General features: G+C 40.3%; 1 protein-coding gene across 1 annotated transcript in view; it reads right to left on the bottom strand.

Annotated features, from left to right (window-relative positions):
* bin3 (bridging integrator 3) overlaps positions 1–18094 on the bottom strand; it is a 70347-nt gene extending 52253 nt beyond the window's left edge. The window contains exon 1 of the mRNA XM_072682430.1: positions 17937–18094. Coding sequence (XP_072538531.1) covers positions 17937–17944 — 8 coding nt within the window. The 5' untranslated portion in view covers positions 17945–18094. The remainder of the gene's footprint in view (positions 1–17936) is intronic.
* Positions 18095–25184: the final 7090 nt, after the last annotated feature.

Here is a 25184-nt window from a genome sequence, read left to right as displayed (position 1 = left end):
CTGGGATTCTGGGACTGTGTTCTAAGTTAGTTTCAGGCTTGACCTGTTTATGCTCCACCCACAGACCTGCTCCTCCATGGTTACAGAAAATCTCATTCAGCCCAATGAGGAATTGTTGCGCATGGCTCGGTATTTATCAAAACATTTGATTATGGAGTGTGTTACGCATTAGGGTCTAAGTTGGGAGATGATTCAGTTGCTGAAGATGAGTCAGTTACAGGAGAGCTGTCGTAGTTGCAAGGCAGGGGGAGATTACACGGCCTTGTAAATATAACATACTTTTATCCTTTCTGTAAAGCGTGATTTTTTTTTGTTATTCTCACCGCATTAAAAATAAAGGCATTTCCTGAACAATTTTTTTTTTATAAATGGAGCCATTCTGATGTGTGCTACAGTTTTATATTGTACTGAATGAGACTTTTAGTTTGTAAAGCTTGACCAAACTAGAAATAGGGTGGTTGCAATACCAGAATATTGATTTCCATACCGATACCAAGTGTCAAGTGAAGTAACTGTGTTCAATGTCCAAATACACTATTAAAAAAAAAGTTTTTTTTAATTGCATTGAATGTAGACACATATAAATAAATAAAGGAAAAAAAACACATATTAATAATTATTTTAAAAATAATTGTTACATTTTTACCCATAAAAACTCTTACAATATTAGTATCATGCTGATGCCACTGAAGGAACTAAAAATACAAGCGTCAGACCTACTAGACCTTAATGGTCTACATACTTATTTAATTTTACTATTACTACTGCAGCTTACTTAGTATAGTAAATTAGTTTGGATGTTAATCACCCAGCAGTCTTGTACACATTAGCACATGTGCATATTTTTGTATTTATTGTATTTATTGTCTTTGCACCCTGTCCCGTGTCTTGTCTATTGTCCTTGCACTATTGTTTCATGTCCTACCTATTCTGCACCGGAGACTAAGATCAACAGTGTTTCGTTTTACTTTACAACCCTGTAGGAGTATAATGACCAAGTTGAACTGAACTGAATACAATTTTGGGGGGCGGAGCTTGGAGAGGTCAATTAATACTGTCGCTTTAAGACCCTCATTAGGCTGAATGAGGCTTTTTGATATCAATACCATGTGTAGAATCAAGGCTTGATATATGACAACACTATTGCAAAAAATGTTAACATTAAAATTAAAAATCATACAATTAAACACTAAAAAAATGTTTTAATTTAATAATTATAGGTCATTTTTATACAGTTTTTACAAAAAAAAAAAAAAAAAAAAACTTTAAATGTAAGCAAACCCCAAAAATCAAGCTGATACTACTGAACGGGGTATGTAAAAGCGCTGACGCAACTCAACCCAGCTACACTTACTACTGATCAACATGCTTGGAGGGGTCATTCAGCGCCGTGCCATCAGGTTTACACAACGCAAAACCGATTCAGTAGGTCCAACATCCTTAAACTCGACAAGAGCTCAGGAGTTCACCCCCAATCCAGTCCCTGAAACAGCTCTAACGGCATCCATATGGAGGCCATCAAAGGCGGACACTGCAAATTAGAAGTGACTGTCCCTGCCGTCACATGAGCTTCCTGTGGTCTACGCAACAGGCAAAACACATACACATGGGGCTCTCTCATACACACCCGCATATACACAAACCCTCCTCGGGGCTGCTACTACAAACAGGCACTAACATGCACTCATATTATGCGTTAGGCAGGAGCACAGAAGTCACCCACATTAGCGCATGTGTACGGTCCACAGCTGCAGATGACTGGCAGCCGCAGGTCCACAAGAAAAATGGACCTCGGTAATGAACTCTTGGATCTCATCATCTTGCAACCAGCCCTGGCTCAGCCCTTGCAGTCAACCCACTCTGGAACTGCGGCTCAGGGGCCTGTTCTGCTCAGCTTTTTCAATTGCTCCTAAAAACATATATACCTATACTATACTATATATAACTATATATACCTATACTATACTATATATAACTATATATACCTATACTATACTATATATAACTATATATACCTATACTATACTATATATATATATATATATATATATATATATATATATATATATATATATATATATATACACACACAGTAAAAGGTTTGGACACACCCGGTGGAATGTGTGCTGGTCATCATATTTTTTTTGTTATCTAAATGGTAGTATGGCTATATTTGTACACTAGGCCCACATAGGTATTCGCCACAGTCAGGAGTGTCAGGTTAAGAACTGAACAATCTGACGATATTTTATTGTATCGTGATAAAATTTGTTATCGTGATAACAATATACGTTTCCAAGCATATCGAGGATACTGTTACTGCTTAATAAACACTGATCAGCTGCAGGTTTCATTACTAACAGTGTAATTACACTGGTTTAATTAGATAAAGAGCAGCAGATGCTAAATATAAATCACGCTATTCAGTGCAGAATAGTAGTTTTTAAGCATCTGTCGCTACAGACAGCCTATAATTACATGTATTGTGATGAATATCGTATATCGCCAAAAAGTCTTTAAATATCATGATATACTATTTTTATCCATATCGCCCAGTGATAGTTGAAGTTGTAGGACTGTGGCAGTGTGCATGTGTGTGTGTGTGGGTCATTATATATACTTATATACATACATACCCACACACGCACACACACACACGCACACACACATACACACACATACACACACGGCTATCACCCAAAGTTTAAAATCCAAGAAACAAGTGTAATGGCCAAAACAGACCTAAATACAGCATAAGATAGGAAAGATATCCCCTTTATGTCCTTACCCCTAGGTTTATTATTCAGTTATTAATCCTAAAGCAGAAACCACTGTAAATGATAACTGTTTGTAACCAATGTTAATTATCACAGTAATGTAGTTATGATAAGAGGTTAACTCGATCTCTTACACAGACTAAATACTTGATGTACCAGGGAAAAGAAAAGCTTACGATTCAAGTTTTTCTAGCTTTTTCCACGTCAGTGAAGGACGTGCCGTCACAATGTAAGGTGAGGAAGAGGATCTAACACAACAGCTTTCTTCTTCCAAGGGTCTTTTGTTTGGCAAAAGGCAGCAATCAGAACTCTAGACCTGCTTTACAGCATCTATCTGTGCCAATTCTCACGCCAAGTCGCTTCTTAATTACAGTTCAGGCAGCCTAAGAGAGAAACCTTATATATATATATATATATATATATATATATATATATATATATATATATATATACATACACACACACACACACAATCACTGCTGTTGGAGACTTTACAGCAGACAGAGAGACACACACACACACACACACACACACACACACACACACACACACTCACGTGCGCGCACACACACGCGCTCAAACAGAGGCTGTTATTGATGTGACAGTAATAATGTCCCCGTGGAATGATGGACGGCTGCTGATGACAGCCGCTCAGATCCGGCAGCTGCGTCAAAGCAAAGGTGTGTGAGCTAATGAGACGGCGAGAGAGGGGTGTGAGGAGGACGTGCAACTGCATGGGTGTGTGTGTGGTGTGGTGCGTGCCTTCTGTGACAGGTATGATGTTTAGTCATGGTAGCTCTGGGAGGGGGGGGGGGTGCCATCTATAATGACGGCTCAATCAAAGAGAATTTTTTATTTAACTTGTTTAATTCCTGTGATAATTACCTTAAATGACAGTATATATATATATATATATATATATATATATATATATATATATATATATATATATATATATGTGTGTGTGTGTGTGTGTGTGTGTGTGTGTGTAACAGGTGCATGCTTGTCTTCATTAAGGAGAGACACCCTGAGATGGTGGTGGGTAATACTGGAAAAACAAACCCTCAATATCGCAGTATTATAATTGGATACAATGTGTGTGTTATCAGCCATAACATTACACTCGTTATAACAGGTGAAGTGAATAACACTGATTATTGCATTACAGCGGCCTCCGTCAAGTACATACTGGACATAAAGTGAACAGTCAGTTCTCGAAGGCGATGTATGTTGAATGCAGGAGAAATGGGCAAGCATAAGAATCTGAGCCACTTTGACAAGCGCGAAACTGTGATGTTCTAGACAACTGGGTCAGAACATCTCCAAAACATCAGGCAGGCACAGTGTTCCCGGTGCACAGTGCTCAGTACAAACCAAAAGTGCTTCAAGGATGGACAACGGGTGAACCAGACACTTAAGGCTTGACCTCACAATTTACAGGACTTCTTAAAGGATCTGCTACTAATGTCTTGGTGCCAGACACCACAGGACACCTTCAGAGGTCTTGCTGAGTTTGTCTTGATGGGTCAGAGCTGTTTTGGTGGCACGATAGGGACTTTCACAATGGTTTTAATGTTATGGCTGAACAGTGTGTGTATGGCAAATGTGGCATCTTGGCATCAGCCCACAATTCCTCTATCACCACATCTCTACTGTATTACTACAGATCTTGTTCACCTTAAAGGCTGATATGTAAATGACCTCTGCTCTGATTGGCTTGCCTACATTGAACCTCATTAAAGAAAGCAGGCCAGGCTTAAACACTTCTTATATCTTCAGTCTGAATGAATGGACCTGTAGGTTGGTTTTGTGCCATCACTAGTTTACTAGGCTACAGTTTCACTAAATAGACTATATGGACTATATGTTTTTCAGGATTTCTATGATATGGGCATTTTTTTTTTAGCTTTATGGAAATCAGAATTGTACAACATTAGAGACGGTTGTGTTTTTTGCGTCTGATTGGTCTAAAGTGCTGTAATTTTGTACTGGATTATGGCTTATTTTTATATTTTTATTCACAGTCAAACTGAGATTTTCTATAGTTCTGTTTTCTCACGTTTTGCTTAGTTCTCATGTGATCAAAGAATAATTAGAGACTTTTCTCACTGTTTTTTCATTGATTTAAACATCATCTTTTCAGGCGAGTTAAAAGAACATATTCCCCTCCTGAAAAAAAACCCAATCTGGACACTAATGGGTTTAAATGACACCAAGTGGAACCTAAAACAGAACCATGAAGAAAGCTTAAGCAACTGTTCTTTTAAAGCAAAACAATCAGTAGGGCCCAGACAATCTCATTAATAAGTTCTTATTAATAAAAAAAAAAACACTACTGAGTGACACAGACACCGACAGAAAGGTGGAAGCAAGGGAGCCTGAAAGAAAACACCCTTCACCTCTGCCACACTACGACTGCGGCTCCACCATCATGGAAAAGTTCAAATCATCACCCACTGAAATTCCTCAAGTCCAAGCTCTGACTCACCCTGCAAACGTAACGCAATGGCAGATAGTTATAGCCAATATTATCTAAACACCAATCACACCCGTCTAGAACAGAGAGTGAGCGAGAGCGAGAGAGAGAGAGAGAGCGAGAGAGAGAGCGAGAGAGAGAGCGAGAGAGTTGTTTTTTTATGTGCTGACGCAACAGGTTACATACACGACTGACATTTTTTCCCCCTCTTTTTTCGGAGAGGTGAGTTCATCACAATTACAAAGACACGTCAAGAGTATTTCTCAACTTTAAATCACTAAACAAAAGGTAATTTAGAGATTACGGCACAGAGCAAATCCCAAATCACAAACAGGTCACGGGTAAAATTCTGTTATCCTCAGCTACTCCAGAGCCATTGTGTAAAAAAAGCTTAATTATAGGCAACCAGTCCAAACTACAGTGAGTTGCTCAAATAGTCTAACAGGGCTTTTTCAAACACTTTAGCTATCTACTCTGTCTGTCTGCCTGCCTGTCTGTCTGTCTGTCCATTCATCTCTTGGTCCTTCTATCTATCTATCTGTCTGTCTATCAGACAGTCTGCCTGTCCTTTCATTTATCTATCTGTCTGTCTTATCCTGTCTGCCCTTCCATTCATCTATGCCAGCTGTCCTTCTAACAGTCTAACAGGGCTTTTTCAAGCACTTTAGCTATCTACTCTATCTGTCTGTCCGTCCGTCTGTCTGTCTGTCTGCCTGCCTGCCTGCCTGCCTGCCCTTTCATTTTTCTATCTGTCTGCCCTTCTATCCATCTATCTATCTATCTATCCCGGCTGTCTTTCCATCCATCCATCCATCTATCTATCCCGGCTGTCTTTCCATCCATCCATCCATCTATCTATCCCGGCTGTCTTTCCATCCATCCATCCATCTATCTATCCCGGCTGTCCATCCATCCATCTATCCATCCCGGCTGTCCATCCATCCATCCATCCATCCCGGCTGTCCATCCATCCATCCCGGCTGTCCATCCATCCATCCCGGCTGTCCATCCATCCATCCATCCATCCCGGCTGTCCATCCATCCATCCATCCATCCATCCATCCCGGCTGTCCTTCCATCCATCCATCCATCCCGGCTGTCCTTCCATCCATCCATCCATCCCGGCTGTCCTTCCATCCATCCATCCATCCATCCCGGCTGTCCTTCCATCCATCCATCCATCCATCCCGGCTGTCCTTCCATCCATCCATCCATCCATCCCGGCTGTCCTTCCATCCATCCATCCATCCATCCCGGCTGTCCTTCCATCCATCCATCCATCCATCCCGGCTGTCCTTCCATCCATCCATCCATCCCGGCTGTCCTTCCATCCATCCATCCATCCCGGCTGTCCTTCCATCCATCCATCCATCCATCCCGGCTGTCCCTCCATCCATCCATCTATGCCGTCCGTCTATCCATTCATCCATCCTGTCTGTCCATCTTTCTGTCTGTCCTCCATCTGCCCGTCTGTCTTAAAGTTAGGCTTACTACACCATTCTGGTAATGATTACAGTTCCTCATGTACAACTAATCCTGTCCAAACAAAGCTATAGATACCCTGCTGTATTCTGATCCAGTAGATTTGGCCAAATTTGGCAAAAATGGACCACGGTGATTGGGAAGCCCGTATTTAACATATTTAACAGTTTCACACTTTGAAACAGCTTTATTTCTGAGAGACCATTTAACACCATTTAAAATTTGGGAAATAAGAAATGTAGAGAAATTTAACCAGTGGTCTCCCACGCTGCTTCTGGCCAGCTGCTTTACCTTCCTGCAGACTCTGGGTCTACTAATCACTAATGGGTTAAAGCTGAAACCTGCAGGAGGGCTCTCCAGAAGGACGTGAGACCACTAGTAAACATAAACCACTCAAAGGGATTCCTGCAGATACCGCTGTGTCCCACCAAAATTTATGAGGGAGCCTTAACATGATATGCCGGTCAGCTCCTAGTCTATATGTAGCTTCCGCATGTACAACTTCTGGACAGAACCAGCGAGTTTTGTACTGTGGGAATCCTCAGTCGTGGGGCTTCGCATGCTGGACCATTTTTACAGACGCCCGCACACATAGGAAGAGCGGCCAGACCAAAGACTGACCAAAGAGCACTGATCCCATGCCCTGGAAGAGGGCATAGAGAGAAGGCGAGAGATGGGAAAAATGTCAACAGTGTTTTTTAGGTACAGCAGCGATGTGCTTCACCACAGCAACTTCAGCACTGACCCCAGTGTGAACGGAAATCTGGACTGGAGCACAACAATGAGCTCAAGGCAGTCAGGGAAAGCAACCAGTGGAAGAGATGGAAGCAGCGAGAAACAGAGAGAGAGAGAGAGAGAGAGAGAGAGAGATGTCAGCGAGAGGCTACCGTCAAAAAGAACCAAAAAGCAGCACCAGCGAATGAATGGAAACCTACCAAAAACAAAAAAAGAGAAAACTACAGATAGAGCAGCCCCCACACAGAAGTGGTCTGGATTACAGTAGATTCAGTCATGGTGCAGAGATGAATGAAGCACAAGCAAAGAATTAAACTCCGTTTACCAGCCTTCTGATGCCAAAGGCTGAGTCATTTTCCTCCATTATCCCCAATATGGTCTCAACAAGCACACAGATTTGAAAAGCTAACAATACGGTCTTGGTTTGTAACCAGGTCAATCACTATAGTAACTGATCCTCCGCCTAACCAGCATCTGTTCAGGTTAAATACGGCTTAAGTTCAATAAAAATGTGCCGTCCAAGAAACTATCAAGTTTTCCAATAAGGGGTCAAGCTGAGGGCGTGGGCTTGGGCATGGGCGGCTAACGTAGGCCGATACTGTATACTATAAAAATTAGAAGTCAGGTCGACTTATAATGACAAGCTAACCAACTTCTCAGCTTTTTTACAGTCAGTCAAGTGAACTTGTACCGTAGGTTCCCGTCTAACACACTATACCGCAGACTTTAACCCATTCGTGGCAAAAAAAAAAAAAAAAAGCGCACACAGGACACAACCTAAGGCCACAGCACCCGGGGAACTGGTTGGGGGCTAGGTGCCTTGCTCAAAGAGAAAGCCCTGTTCCTTCCCTTTCCCTTGCCCCCACGTCCTGCCAGTCAAGGGAATCAAACCGGCAACCTTCCAGTCCCAAGCCTGGTTCTCTAACATTTAGGCCAGAGCTGCTCCCACATGTATGAGACTGGACTGGACTGACACATCTGAGCAAATCTAACTGACGGAGATCTTCACCACACCACCACAACATGCCGTTCTTCAGAGCCAAAATTATAAGCATCATTACTGAATGCAAAATAGACCATCTACGCTCAATCTGACAGACTGCAATGGGGGTGATTCTACCATTGTTTGGTTGCACCCAAACTAAAGAACTGTCTCTCTCAAAACTCTTAATGATGGTGGTACTAAGACGGGGAAAGTCTGGAGAAAAAGCAGAGGAAGCTTTAACAGCTGTAATGGTCTGAATAGCCACGAAAGCCAAGCCTGAACCCGACCTGACCGGGTTCGACTGGTACTGGTCACGCTGAAATCTGCTACTCTGAACACAGCTACTGTCTACAACGTTGCAAGACAGAGGCACAGACATTTACACTGAAGTTTCTTCAAGACAAAAAATAAAAACACGCCCAAGCCTGACAACGTACACGGAAAATCGCCCTGCAACCCAATGTTCTGTCAGCCCCCATTCAGCCTGGGCTGGGCAGCAGACCTCTGAAAGGTTCTCTCTGAAAACTTATTTTCAGTCATTCGGCTGAACTATTCAAAGTAATCAATTACAGAAATCATCCTGTGCTACGCAACTAATGAGGGGGAAAATCATCTCAGTTTAGAGACTTAATCCGAATAAGGAAACCAGCATTCAGCGTTTATCTACTGGATCAGGTGGGTTTTCACGAGTAACAGTTTCTACCGCACCCTTTTCCTTGTTGTGCAGATAGAAAACCATGAGAACCTTAATTTTAGAGAGAAACCTACACCGAAGTAACAGGTGCATTATAACTGGAGACTAGCCAACTTTAAGCTGCGTGGGTTTGTATTCACTTTTCATGCTATAGTAGATACGAAACACCAGCTGAGACTATTAGGGGGGGGTCTGTTTTTATATACAGTGATCAGCCATAACATTAAAACCAGCTATTGAAGAAAAATGCTCAAGCCTTAGAATCTGAACAACTCTGACAAGGCCTAAATTGTGATGGCTAGACGACTGGACAGAGCATCTCCAAAACATTGTGCAGGGTGTTCGCAGGGTGTATTAAGTGGTCAGTACCAACCAAAAACTGTTCCAAAAAAGGACCATGGGTGAACAAGTCACAAGGTCATGGGCCTAATGGGAGGTCCTACCTCACAACTTACAGAACTGCTGCTAGTATCTTGGTGCCAGACACCACAGGATGGCTTCAGAGGTCTTGTGGAGTCTGTGGCTTGAGGGTAAGAGCTGTTTTGGCGGCACGAGGGGGACCTACACAATATTAAATAGATGGTTTTAATGTTATGGCTGTAAACATATGTTTGTAGGTCAACATTGGCTCATTCATCTGAAATATCCCTTCACTTTTAATATGAACAACATTAATCTAAAGCTAATCAATAAGAACTCGGTCCAATTCACTGCAGATCCCCTGTCGCTTGATAAAAATCTCCTGGATCCGGATTCAGCAGGGTACCCAAAGCTCATTGGACAATTTTCTATTGAGCATTTCAAGATTCTAACCAAACCACAGTAATTTTTTAAGAGTCGAACAATCCTTTACATTTGAATACCACAATAATTGTCTTGTTTTCTTAATGTTCCCAGAGTTCTCTGAAGGCCAGGAAAGCCCTGATGGTTTCCCACTACAGTTATATACAGGACATACAGGTTGGATGTCTGTCCAGCGCTTCCTAATGCTTGCTCAGCGTAACTGGACCTAAATCCAAAATGAGCAAAGTTAACATCCATTTGATTCCACATCTATGTAAGAAAGCCCCCAAATCCTCTGTTATTCCCTGAAAGCAGAATCATTCAGGCCCTAAAGTCATATCCGAAGTGTCTAAGCTGAACATCTGAGGGCTTCCCAGCACTGACTCCACAAAGCACCACCGAGGGCGTGCCCTGTTCTGAAGACGTTCACTCACACTGTCTAACAAAGCTTTCCTTCAGCCTCGCTGTGATAATTACGTAGAGGAGAGATGAGCTTGACTCACGCTAAACCATTATGCCGCATCAGCTTGTATGGAGAAGCTGGCGAATGGAAGCACTCGCTCTTGCTTCGGCAGTGTATAGCTTCGGGATCTTATCAATGAGCTGCACACAGGCTCGGTTGATGGCGGCCGTTGTTGTCGTGACCTCGGTGTCGCGGCTACCGCGTCACTCTGTCGAGCTAGTTGGCTTGCATGGAATGCAAGGGTCAGACTGGGCCATAATGGAGCCTTTCACCGCAAGCTCAGGCCGGCCAGCATCCCGACACTAGCCGTGTGTGTAACAAGGAAGCTTCTTCTGCCAGTTACTGAGCTCATGGCAGGCCGCCATGACGTCACGCTTTGCTTCCACTTTTGTTCGGGTCGACACCCTCAACGTGCAGAACTGCTTCTTATAGGAATAATTTAAAGAGCCGAGCACTTCAGCCCTCAAAGAAGTCCTGCAGCCTTTGAAGCCCAACCCTCACATCAGGCCATCCCAACAAGTATGACGCTGATTCTTGTCCAGTTTGTGTCATCAAGATGTGAAACCCATGGGGCCCATATATGAACAATGAGAGAATGCAAGGTCATGTAAAAGGACATGTGTAATGAGTCCATCATGGTAACTAAATCAGATAGTAGTGGTGTAGCGGTAGTAAACATACAACAGTGTGTGTATTCATGTGACTGCGGCCCCGTCCAGTCTGCAACATGGAGGAGAACTGAAACACAGAGCCAACTGAACAACACAAGCAGCTTATGTGATTGCTTATTAATCATAATCGAGGTACAATTAAATAATTAATAAACAATTAATTAATTAACAATTAATTGTGATACTGATTTCAGGTCATATTGCCCAGCGCACACCAGAGCCTTCATAAAAGCATTGGACGCAAGGCGGGAATACCCCCTGGATAGGGCACCAGCCATTCGCAAAAACAAACAAACAAATAAATAAATAAATGTCCAAAAATAAGCATTTAAATATGAGGGCTGCACCGTATATCATTTCAGCATCACCATCACAACGTTCTCATGTAAAAAAAAAAAAAAAAATGTTGCAGGACATGCAATGTCAAATTATATTAAACACCTCACGCTAAGCCTTGTATTCTCTCCTCATTTTCCATGACATATCTACCAGAGGCAAGTCATATCTGCTAAATATCATTTATTTTACCTCAGTCTTGGATAAGCAGACTGCATTTTTCTCCCAACATATATGTCACAGAAAACACATTCATTATAATGACAGTTTTTGCCAACATTGTGCAACCCTAGTAGATACTTTCCCCAATTTCAAATTAGGCGAATCAATTATTATATATAATAATTCTATTCTACCTTATATGAACACATCTTATATTATACAACGATAATTATCTTAAGACAGTCATTAAAAGTAGAAATGTGTCTTTCTATAGAGGACGTGACAACAACACAATGCCAACAACACAATGCCATTTGTCCAGGGGTGATCAAATTTGCCTATACGACATTGCTCATCTCTACTTTGGTCTACTTATCTGTTTCATTGCAACAACCAATCGAGCCAGTCAAAAATATTGATTATTGATCAATTCTGATAACTATTATTGTGTATGAGCTACACAAAAACACAGACAGCAGAGCTGAGAAGCGTATGGTTGTACGCCAACCAAACATCAAAAACGCTTCAATTTGACATAGAAAGCTACTGAAAACCAAGCTCACATGGCATTACAGTATGAGTGGTATGAGCAGAAAACACTCAGAAGCTAGAATGGCGAGTTACAGTAACAGTTAAAGTATGCCTAACACAATGTATAGCTATAAAGAACTGGCTGGCCATTTAAAAAGATGTAAGAAAGCAATAAAGGATAAATAGAGAAATCGGAGGTTTTGTTCTGATAGGTATGATTTGCTTTGTATACTTAGAGAGCGCTAAAATACTACAGTACATCTGCAAAACATGCAGATAAGTCAAGTAGGCCTGCCACGATAATTACATCATCGACTTATCGTACGATACATGGACATCAGTCGTTTTTGCTGACCTCAATACTGCCCATTGTGTTTACTTGGACGACTTTGATTAAAATTATTTATTTATTCAAACATTTTGTTTTATTTCAATTCCAGTTTCTGAATAATTTTAACAATTAAAAGTTCACTGATATGTTAAAGGGGGCAACTGAGTTATTTTGCTATTATTCACTATATGGACAAAAGTATTGGGACACCTGCTCATTCACTGTTTCATTCGAAATCAAGGGTGTTAAAAAGATTTGATCCCGCTTTTGTTGGAGTAACCGTCTCTACTGTCCAGGGAAGAAGACTTTCTCCTAGATATTATTTGAGGATTTGATTGCATTCAGCGAGATCAGGATGTTGGATGATCACCCTCCTCCCACCTCATCCCAAAAGTATTATATGGAGCACCAACCATCATTTTAGACACATAGTGCTTCCATCGCTCCACAGCGCAGTGCTGGGGTTCATGTTTTTATCTGCTCCAGAGATTTCTACTCGAGCAGCAATACATCTCTACAGGGGCTAGACAAGCTGTGTGTGCATGTGCACATGTGTGTGTCAGCAATAGGTGCAACTTAAAGCAGTACATTAGAAAGGTTGTGCACACCCTTAAAAAATAGTTATAAACTAAAATAGTTAATTAAAATATTTAAGATAATTATTATTATTTTAATTATTATTAAAAATGTTATTATGACACCAAGAAAGCCCTTCTAATTCTCTTATGCATTTTTTGATAAAAAGTAACGGTCCTACTGCTAATGTAGTTGACCTCTTCCATGGCTATAACTACCTGAATGGTCTGAAGGTCACCTAACATGAATAATAAACCATGAAATTATCATCATCAAGAGCTTATCAGATCATCACCACCAGCCATCAAAGAATCCCCAACCCACCACTGCCTCTGAGACAGCACTAAATGCTACAGTTTGCACATCCATAAACAAAGTTAGCACTGTTTGTGTGTTCGGATCATTCATGCATTAGCTGCCGTTACTGATGTTCTTACTACTATCTGGGCCTAAAGGCAGATATAAACTGGGTTAAGCCGCTGTGATGTGTTGTCATTACTTTCTCAAGCTCAGGCCCGCTTTGATAATTTGCCGGGTTGACTTGCACAATAATGCGCACAGACTGGTCTTAGGCTACGTAGGACGGGACAAAAGAAGCTGAACCTGTGGGGTTTGGAAGTCGGTTACAGATGAGAAGTGGTGAACAATTCAGGGCTGATGATATCATGCTTAAGTAAAATACTCAGAATAACTGAAAACAATGTCAAAGAATTATTTGGTCTAGGTCACAGGAAAAAGGCGTAAACTTGATTGACCTGAACCGAAGTCTATAGTGAGTAAAGCTTCACATGCAAAAAAAAAGAGCAGGGACTGATTCATGCATGCAATGTAGATAGTGAACAACTTCACCACCTGATTAGTGGCCTGTAAAGGTGAATTATTGTTCAAAATGACAATAAAAATAAATTGAGTAGTTTCTAAGTGGTAAAAAGTCCTCCAAGGGTGTTTATTCAGACCCTAAACACTAGCTCTGAGAGTTCGGTACAGATGTTAAAGCCGTCTTTAAGCCCAGAAGCAGCCCAGAGAACTGATGAGTACACCTGAAATCGGTGGTCTGGGGTTCGCTTTAAGCGGACTCTGGTATGGTCCATTGCAGGTGTGGAAGCTATCTGCTACTGGCGCTGTGTGTGGAGTTGTGTGATTGGTTCATTGTCGTCACGTGACCACTTTGACTTATCGCTTGCATAGCTAAAAACCAATGGTGAAATGCCATTATCTGTTCTTCGCTGTTGGAGTGTTTGCATCCAAGGAAATCAGAAAAGCGATAAACGAATGAAGCTAGGTCTTTATGCTTTGTAAAAACATGCAAATAAAAGTGACAATCGAAATTGTGCAATCGATTAACGGCTTGTATGGAATTCTTCGTCTGTGTGAAAGCAAACCAGCGATAATGACCCTCCCTCAAACAAGCCCAGAATCTGGCCTGGGTGTGGACTTGTGTATTCGGGACAAGTGTAAAAAAAAAAAAGGCCCTAAAGGCCTTCAAACACCAAAATGCTGTAACAGCAGAGAAATTAACAGTCATTGTGCAGAGGCTTCATTTGCAGTGTTGCAAACTTGGCAACTGGGCGAACTCGCAACATGCGACAAAACATACGACCAATTGATCAGGCATGGAAAAGAATAAAACTGTCCAAATACCACCCGCAGCACTGGAGCGCTCATACGCGACAACCAAAACAGAATTGCAGCGAGAATATGAGCTTGTAAGCTCACAAAGGTGGTCTTGACTTGACTGAGTAACTCTTGTGAGCTTTGTATCGCTAAAAGTATGTCGAGGCCTTAAGCGCTGGCATCATCATCAAGAGATCACAAGTTCGATTCCCAGCACTTTCTGGGTGAGTAGGATGGCCCCCCATCATTCAGAGATGCTAGCCAATGCAGGCGTCTGTTAGCTGACGTAACAGAATTGGCAGATCTTGTTCTTCTCCTGGTGTCCAGACTTTTTTTTCCCTTTTTTCTTTACTAACTTTCTTACTTTCAATAGCCTCTCATTTGCCATCATTTCTAGACACAACCACTAACATTTAAACATGCATCACATACAAGGAAATAGGTGCCGAGGGGCCTGGGCTTAAGCCTAGCATAACAAACCAACTTTTTAAGAAATACCATCAGTTTTTGGGGCTTTTTGAAAATAAAAATAAAGAAAAAACAAAGCTAAGAGATACATTTCAACCTGTGGACAAAAAGCCTAGCAGGAAAATTAGTTCAGTCAAGAAATTGTGGGAAAGGTGATGGGCGACATGCAGTACAATGATGCAACATCAACTAAACTGGTTAAAACAGTTGGTTAAAAACATCCAAAAACTGAAATATTGAAGACACTGCTTTTCTCCATTACTAACAGAGTAGTCTGGATTTTTAGGCTTTTCCCAACATAAGATGTTATCCTTGTATTTATCTGTCATCTGTCAAAAAAGATTCAGCAAAATTCATCATACACCATAGATCTGTTTTAAACCATCTATCAAATAAAGATCACTTGATCATGATCTGCTATTTACAACAAACATCAAACGTTCCTACTAAATGCTCATCAACTGGTTTATCTTTAAGTACAAAAACGTACACTGTCCTTGTTTTTTGGTCCCAATTCTAGACTTAATCGGTTAATACGTGTAGTATGATTAAGTGTAGTACATTATATTTTGTCTATCATGTACTATAATGTCCAAATTCACCTTTGGGGAAATCTATTGGTTCATCTTCAAGTATGACAACTAATACAGCCCCTGATTTTAGTTCACAATTCTGGGCTTATTTTTTTATTACGTCTCTATAATGTCTGAATTTATCTTTGGGGAAGATCAACTGGATACTTTTTGAGTACAAAAACTAACACTGTCACAGATTTAAGTTTATATCTTTAGGCATATAATTCAGTTATTAATACACTGGCCTATCTTTTATGTATCTATAACGTCCACATTTGCCCTCTGGGAACATCAACTGGTTAATCCTAGTTTAAAAAGTTAGATTCTCCCTGTCTACAGTTCACGACTCTTGAGGTATTTATTAATTATTAGTTTGTGTAGTATGATTGTTTAGTAGGGTTCATTTTGTCTATCTATTATATCTCTATAATATCCTAATTTAACCTTGGGGAACATCAGCAACTTCATCCTCAAGCACAAAACCTAACACCGTCCCAGATTTCAGTTCATTTCTCTAGGATTATGTTTACGTTATTAATATATGTAGTATGTTTAAGTGTAGCAGGACTCATTTTATCTGTCTTATATGAATCTATAACGTCCAAATTTGCCCTCAGGGAACATGAACTGGTCAACTTTGATTTCAGTTAATATCTCTAGGCTTATTATATAGTTATTACACAATACAGTAGTATGTGTAGTGCATCACGTGTGTTCATTATATAACTATAATGCCTACATAATGTCCAAATTCGCACTCGGGGAACATCAATTGGTTCATATTCTGCAAGCATAAAAAGTTAGATTCTCCCGGTCTTCAGTTCACGACTCTTGAGGTATTTATTAATTATTAGTTTGTGTAGTATGATTGTTTAGTAGGGTTCATTTTGTCTATCTATTATATCTCTATAATATCCTAATTTAACCTTGGGGAACATCAGCAGCTTCATCCTCAAGCACAAAACCTAACACTGTCCCAGATTTCAGTTCATTTTTCTAGGATTATTATTTAATTATAACACAGTTTAGTATGATTAGGACTTATTTATTAATTATTAGTTTGTGTAGTATGATTGTTTAGTAGGGTTCATTTTGTCTATCTATTATATCTCTATAATATCCTAATTTAACCTTGGGGAACATCAGCAGCTTCATCCTCAAGCACAAAACCTAACACTGTCCCATATTTCAGTTCATTTCTCTAGGCTTATTATTTAATTATAACACAGTTTAGCATGATTAGGTGTAGTAAGGTTCACGGTCCATGCATCATGTTTATATAAAGTCCATATCTACATGACTTGGTTCTACTCCAAGTCCACAAGTCTGTCTCCAAGTACCCCTGTCCCTGCTTTCAGAGCAAGGTTCAGTTATAATTCAGCGATATTATTCAGCTATTAATGTGTGTAATATGAATAAGTGTCCCAGGGCTCATTTTGTTTATGTATTGTGTCTCTATAATAAAATCAGACTTAAGAATAACTGAGTACTTTAAGTACCTATGAAATGAACATGTACTGTAGATAGTTAGATAGTTAGCTAGCTATAATAGTGAGGATTAATGAGGATCCACAAACTGACTCCTAAAAGTTAGCTGAGGAGAATTAGTTACACCTGAATTAGTTCAGAAACACTAAAAAACGAGGTTTTCTTAAAAAGCTTTAAAAGGTTTCATCTGTGCTGTGACAGCAACTTCGTCTATACAGCTGGTGCTAGCTACAAGTTCTCTGAGGTACTAGATAACAGCCATGCACAGCACAGCTTGGACCTGCATAACGTAAAATATTAATAAATCACACAAACCCAGACATTTATTAGATCATAAGGGGCGAAATATGCCCATATAGCACTTGATTGATTTAAACAACTAGCTAGCTACTGTCAACTGCTGGCCTGAGCTTAGCTTAGCTTAGCTTAGCTTAGCTAGTTAGCTTAGCACTGAAGCTACAAGCAGAACCAACAGCGAAGTTACTCCACAGACCATAACGTTACAGTTTCTAGAACCTGACGTGTGTATCTAGAACATATGAACCCGTACAGATCGTTAACCCCCAGTTTTGAAAGGTTCTGAGGTAAAAACGCACTTTATTAGCTAGAGCCCGCGAGCCTGCTAGCATAAGTGACTGCTAGCATAACTAAGCGAACTGCTGGCTAGCGCTAGCTAATGTTTGGCTAGCTAGCTCGCTAGCAGAACCGCCGCAAACATCGCACCGCTGACTCCAGCAGATCGCTAGTTCTCTCGGAACCGACCCAAGTAAGACTAGTTACGATACCTACCAGCTCATGGTGTCTCGTTTAATCCAATTTAACCGACAGGAAACACTTTAGTCTCAAACACCATCGCCCTGTTTAGCTAGCAGGCTAGCTCCGGCAGCGGTGAGGGGAAAGCTGAGGGAGGTGGAGGAGGTGGAGGTGGTGGAGGTTAGAGGTGGAGAGGATTTAAACTACGGAAAGCTCCGAGGTCGAGGGCTGCTCGGTGTTTTCAACAGGTATCACAGACTTCTCTGAAAGTTTTCTCTGGTTATTAATGGATAAATTATGATAAAATTATAAATTATGGATAAATTATGATTATTATATGGATAAATTATGGATAAATTATGATTATTCCACAGTAAAACACGCAGTAAGGACTGTGTTCAGGTCAGGTCTGTTAAACTTGATGGTCCTCTCTTTGCTAGCTGTTTGTTCTGAGATCAGTTTGGCAGACTTGGCAGACTTGGCTTCATTTCCTCACTGAGACCTTCTTCTTCCTCACACTCTTTCAGAAACACTCCTTACATTTCTTTTAATAACAAATATGCAGCAGTCAACTGGCCATGCAAGGGTTGGCTGGGTAGGAGTGGAACCGGTCGAACCAAGAAGATCTAGACCTTCTCTCAAATGAAAACACGTGGAGGCGTAAACCTCCTGGGGTAAGACATGGGTGAGTATGAATTTTACCAAGTATTTACATACTAAGTTATTTAGACATTCTTATCTTATCTCTTATTTAGCAGACGCTCTTATCCAGAGCGACTTACATGGTTACTCGTATTACAGAGGAGGGCCAATGCAGAGTTAGGAGTCTTGCCCAAGGAGTCTTATTGGTGTAGCGCACCCAGACTGGGAATCGAACCCTGGTCTCCAACATGGTGTGATAGCTCACTGGCAGCTAGTGGTTTTATCTGTTGGGCCACACCAACCACTACCCCACTAATACCCCTCAATTACTATTAATACCCCCCAATTACCCACTAATACCCCCCAATTACTATTATAGGACAACCACTACCCCACTAATACCCCCCAATTACTATTATAGGACAACCACTACCCCACTAATACCCCCCAATTACCCACTAATACCCCCCAATTACTATTATAGGACAACCACTACCCCACTAATACCCCCCAATTACTATTATAGGACAACCACTACCCCACTAATACCCCCCAATTACTATTATAGGACAACCACTACCCCACTAATACCCCCCAATTACTATTAATACCCCCCAATTACCCACTAATACCCCCCAATTACTATTAATACCCCCCAATTACCCACTAATACTCCCCAATTACTATTATAGGACAACCACTACCCCACTAATACCCCCCAATTACTATTAATACCCCCCAATTACCCACTAATACCCCCCAATTACTATTAATACCCCCCAATTACCCACTAATACCCCCCCAATTACTATTATAGGACAACCACTACCCCACTAATACCCCCCAATACCCCACTAATACCCCCCAATTACTATTAATACCCCCCAATTACCCACTAATACCCCCCAATTACTATTAATACCCCCCAATTACCCACTAATACCCCCCAATTACTATTATAGGACAACCACTACCCCACTAATACCCCCCAATTACTATTAATACCCCCCAATTACCCACTAATACCCCCCCAATTACTATTATAGGCAGGGCAAGACAACCATATTCACCAGATGAAATCTGGCCTCCACATGGCCTCCACCATGTACACACAGGCTGCCAAGCCTGGGTATCGAACCCACAACCCTGTCATCAGTAGCTACATCAGTGCTCTAACTGCTGAGCCACCACTGGGTATATACCTACTATACCTGCTACCCATTACACTGGCTATTTCCAATATACCTACTACACCCAATACACTCTACCTGCTATACCCACTATACCCAATAGCTATGTAATAATTATACACCAGCCTTTACCATCGACATACAGAACATGTGAACACACCAGACTGGGACAGACAAATGTTAAATATAAAATTATTATGAGACATTATATTTAACATGTAAATTCTTAAATAATGTAAATTAAATGCAATTAAATTGAATGAGATATTAGAGAGTGGACTCGAACAGAGACAAGATAAAAGTATCCAAAAGAAAGAATGTTAGGATATATTAGCATTTGGACATTTATCTTTTAAAAATCATTAGTAAAATGTAATTAATAAAAATACTATTTTCCTGTGCTGGAAAAGTTATGACACATTTATCACTATTTAAAATGTCTAAAATTAGATTCAGGTGCAAGAATCAGGAACATGGTTAGAGAGGGTTTTGAAGGAGCCTGTCTCATTTAAACATCAGACATTTACTTTGGATTGTTGAAAAGAGTGTTATTACCATTGGGAGATCCAAAGAGCTCTCTGAGGCCTACAGAAAAAAGGTTGTAGATGCAGATGAGTCTTGGAAGGGGTTTAAAAAAACTAAATCGTTTACAAGTGCAACACCTGCAAACGTGGCCAGATCTAACCCTAACCCTAACCATAACCCTAGTCTCCAACAATCCTAAAAGTCAAAGTACAGCATCTACCATCAGGAACACACGTTTGATTTTCTGAAATTTCTCCAGAGAGCTTCAAGACCAAGACCAGGACATCTAGAACAATGTGCTTTGGACAGAAGAATCCAATGTTGACTTATTGGGACACAGTAACGGAGGACAAGAACCCATATCAGTTGTGAAGCATGAAGGTGGAAATGTCATGGACTGCTTTTCTGCAGAAGGACCTGGAGAGCTCTCCAACACTCTCCAACATTTTTGCATCAGAGGGTGCTTGGGGAGAATGTGACCATCTATTAAAAAATGAAGATTAAACCTTACACAGCTGAAAGACTTCTGCATGGAGGAGTGGGAAAAGCTTTCTCCTGGTTGATCAGTCAGAGACTGGTAGATCATTATAGGAAACGTGTAACTGAAGGTATTTTAGCCAAGGGAAAATACCAGCTCATGTGGTTTCCTAACTTTTTCCTCACAAGAAAATGGCATTTCTATTAATTACATTTTACTAATGATTTTTAGAGACATTTCTTCAGTTTGTGTTTAATTATATTAACTGCATCTTTTAATGCTGTTCAAGCAAAGATCAAATTTCCACGTCTTCATGGAGTGTCCTAACTTTTTCACATGACTGTATTACATATGGATGTAAGAATATAAGACTGTTTTTAAATGCAAATTATTTAGTTGTAGTATTATTATTATTATTATTATTAAAATCTATAAATATACAATTTAAACACACAAACAACCATATTCGCCATTAGTGTTGGACACAGATGAAATTTGACCTTAGCCTTTAAACCATCTGTGCTGTGAACACACATACACACTAAGTGAGCAAACACACACAGTGGACAGTGAGCATGCATGCCCAGAGCGGGGCATTTTTAATAATAAAAAAAAAGTTATTTAAGAAATAAAAATAACTGGTATGATCAAACAAAATGTAATTAAAATTAAATCATATAATAGTATAATAGTCTAACATTCAGCCAGTTACTACAGGTACTATGCAGTCACTACACGGTTACTACTATGCATTACTACACTACTACATTATACTGGTGGTTGTTGTATTTAAACTTACTTTACCAATCAAGAGTCATCTGCAGCTGATGTGCGGCACCTGTTTCCGATTGTACACATATGAAGTAGTGATAATTCACAGGAAAATAGTATTTTTATTAATTACATTTTTCATTCATGAAATCAAATGAGACATGTCTTTATATATATATAAAACACAAATATTTTCATTGGGTGTCCTAACTTTTTCACATGATTGTACATAAGTGTATTGCGACGTAATTTAGGGCAATATTTTCATAACTACGTATCGTCGTATCACCCACCTCTAAGTCCCTGCTGACTGTTTGCATTCTGTTTTTAATGATGGGCCCCAGCGAGGCCCGAAGAGGGAGTAAATGAAGGAAGTAAACACAGACTCTAACAGAGAGCAGGCCCCAGTGGGCCAGAGACTGGGCCTTCATTTACATTGCGGCGGCGCCCTCAGTGCATATTGTTCTTGAGCAGCCGAGCCTGCGACCCACTTTGGCACAAACGAGGCTTTTCAGCTTGGCAAGGCTCCAGAGACACGGACAGTGAACAGTCGTGTTGAGACAAAAACCGTGAGGGAGCGGCAACTCACTCAACCACCCCCCACCCACCCCATCCCATCCCATTTCTGACGTCACCAGAGAAAAAAAACGTGTTGACGTTTCGGGCAACGTAGCAGCGTCAAAACTCCTTCCACAGTCCTTTTCAGAAAAGCTTCCAGCCCTTTAACAACGATCTCATCAGATGTGGGTAGAGGAGTCGAAACCCATACTCAGGAAAACGTGTTGTTACTTCAGTGAAATAAGGAATCAAAGGAGAAGTAAAAGCAGGTTCTCAAAAAATAACAAGTACCTACTTCCCCATAGAACTGCAATGGACCTTCTTAGAACATACAGCGACCGTCAGCAAAAGAAAAGTAGGACAGAACGAAATGTGAGCAGATAAACCAGATTAGATTACATTCCTCAGAAATAGACGTGTGTATATGTTTCCCCCCATATTCATACATTTATTTATTTATTTATAGTTTTATATAATTCAGAAAAGAACAAACCCATCAAAATTCTCTTTAAATCATAACTCAGTAAATCTCTCTCGTTACCACCCACCTCTGGATCTTAATTATCTAAAATGTTTTAAAAAAAAATATTTATTCAAAAGGGTGCTTTAACCCAATCAATCAAGCCTTGATTTTTCTCAGGCCCCAGATTGGCTGCAATTTCGGCCATATATTATTCATTTTTGTTAATAACATGACTGATGACTGATGAATAATGGTACTGAATATCTCACTTAATATATAAGCTAATTTATCAAAGCACAAAATCTCAGAATTTTATTTTGTCAATGTTAGAAACTCTCATTTTGAACATTAAAACACATGCACATGAATAAAAGTCACATATCATATGTTCTATCATTGATCTGACTGAAAAGAACAATAATAAGCGCTTACAAGTTCAAACTGCTCACTTGGGGGAAAAAACACAGTGCATCCAACAAGAGCGAAGGCCTTATAAAGCTTTTATACAGCAATAAAAACATGGCAGCACACAGACAGCGCTGATCGATTCTCCATGCTGATCTGTTTTACTGTGCTGAACTTTGCCGAAACCAGTGAAAAAATATAGTCAACCAGCAGATTTCCATTCTGCAGCTGGAATGACCACTAGGGGGACTGAAAAAAACAGGCTATTGGACCATTGTTTTTGTCAGCTGATCTGTCTGTACTCCCACCACAATTGTGTTGTTTTGTAGCTACGTCTACACGTTTGGACAGGCTTTACTAAATGTTGACAAAAATAACATTCAGCCTCATGCTGGACTTTAGATTTGCTATGAATGCTGGATGATATTAGAATCAAATCAGAATTGGCGGAAAATTGCTTAATAATATCGTCATCAGACAGATGCACGAAAATATCTGCATTTTATTCATTTTACTGCATTTAAACCCTACAGAAATAAAAAGTACATATTTTATATCTGTAATGTTGATCCAAGGTGGACCTTGTCTCAACTTCTACAAATGTTTACGTGTTAGTGTTTATGTATGAGCAGATATGTACATGAAAATATGTGATATTAGCATCTGCCCACAGTTCTCATATTGGTACACCCCTATTTGCTACATATTGTTCAATTTCGTGTGTAAAATGCTACACCAACAGGCTGGACCACGTCGTGGCTGATTGAAACCAGGCAGGTTGGAGGTGGCAATGAATCTGTCATCACACTAATGTTAGCTCGATTACACTACAACAACATGAACAACAAAAACGAAACTACACACAGCGTATCCTGCTCTACTCCAAGTCATTTTCTACACAGAAATCTGCAACATAAATGAAACAGACTGAAAATGATAAAAGAAATAGAAATAAAAAAGCAAACAAACAAAAAACAGACAAAGAGTCACTTCCCCAGACACTGTTGCCTTTTCCTGCAGCAACTGCAAGAGGGAAATTTACTGTAATGAACAACTACACACCCTTTCTAATGGGGTGGGGGATGATAGGATGGGGGATCTTTATGGTTTCTTCTAAATGCTGTGGCCATGTTTAGCATCATGACAATTTAAAAAACCCTTAAAAAGTGGTTCTTTGTCTAGTTATTTCTTACATTTCTTATGACAGAGAGACTCTTTTTGGCCTAAACGGTTGTTTAAAGTCTCTTTTTTAAAAAATGGTTCCCTGTAGAACCAAGTTACAAATCAAGGAACCCCTTTTTAGTCATATACAGAGCCCTTGTTCTGGCCAATTACATGCAAATAAATACATAAATAAATAAATAAAAAGAAAACAAATGCAGTTGTGAGGTTTAATTATTATTTTATTTAGCTGTAACTAAATACCTTCATTACTTTCTGGAATATGGCTCCTACCTCACAAGTTTAACACACACACACACACACACACACACACACACACACACACCCAAAGGGTCTGCTCCTGTCTGGTCTGTGAAAAACTGCCTCTTCTGTTTTGCCCGATCAGTTTGGCCCTGTGTTCTGATAGATCTTGGCAGTGAAAGAAAAAAAAAAAGAAAAAAGAAAAGAGAAATATTAAAAAAGAAATAAATAAATACAATAAAACAGAAACTTATGCCAGAAGCTATTTTTGTGCTTCTAAAAAAAAAAAAACAAAAAAAAAAACAGTGCTTCCCATACCATGTATAACTGCCTGAGAAATAAAGACATCACTCCGGAGGAGGAGGAGAGGCTGTGGAGGGAAACGGAAACATGAAGCTAGTCCATGGAGAGGTGATAGCAGCGCTAATGCTGATGCCGTTCAACATTTGCCTCTTCCATCAGTGAGCGTAACCTATTCACGCTGTGATTTTCCTCTGTGTTGCAGCGAAGGCTTCAGACGCCGAGAACACACACACACACACACACACACACACACACACACACACACATACACACACAGGATACTAAAAGCCATATCGATGTATAAATCAAAATCTAAGAGCCGCGCCTACGTATAGCTTCAGACAGCTGCCAGCAGGGACGGAGTCACTTCCCCAGACACTGTTGCATTTTTCCTGCAGCAACTGCATAAGGGATTCACTGTAATGGACAACCAGCAATATAGCAACTGGATAACCTTAAAAAATGGGGGGTGGGTGGGGGGGCTTCATAGGTTCCTCAGTAACGGCAGTAGCCACGTTTAACATCAT

The sequence above is a fragment of the Salminus brasiliensis genome, chromosome 6 (assembly GCF_030463535.1).
Source record: "Salminus brasiliensis chromosome 6, fSalBra1.hap2, whole genome shotgun sequence".
Lineage (NCBI taxonomy): Eukaryota > Metazoa > Chordata > Actinopteri > Characiformes > Bryconidae > Salminus > Salminus brasiliensis.
This window is presented reverse-complemented; position numbering and strand designations above follow the sequence as displayed.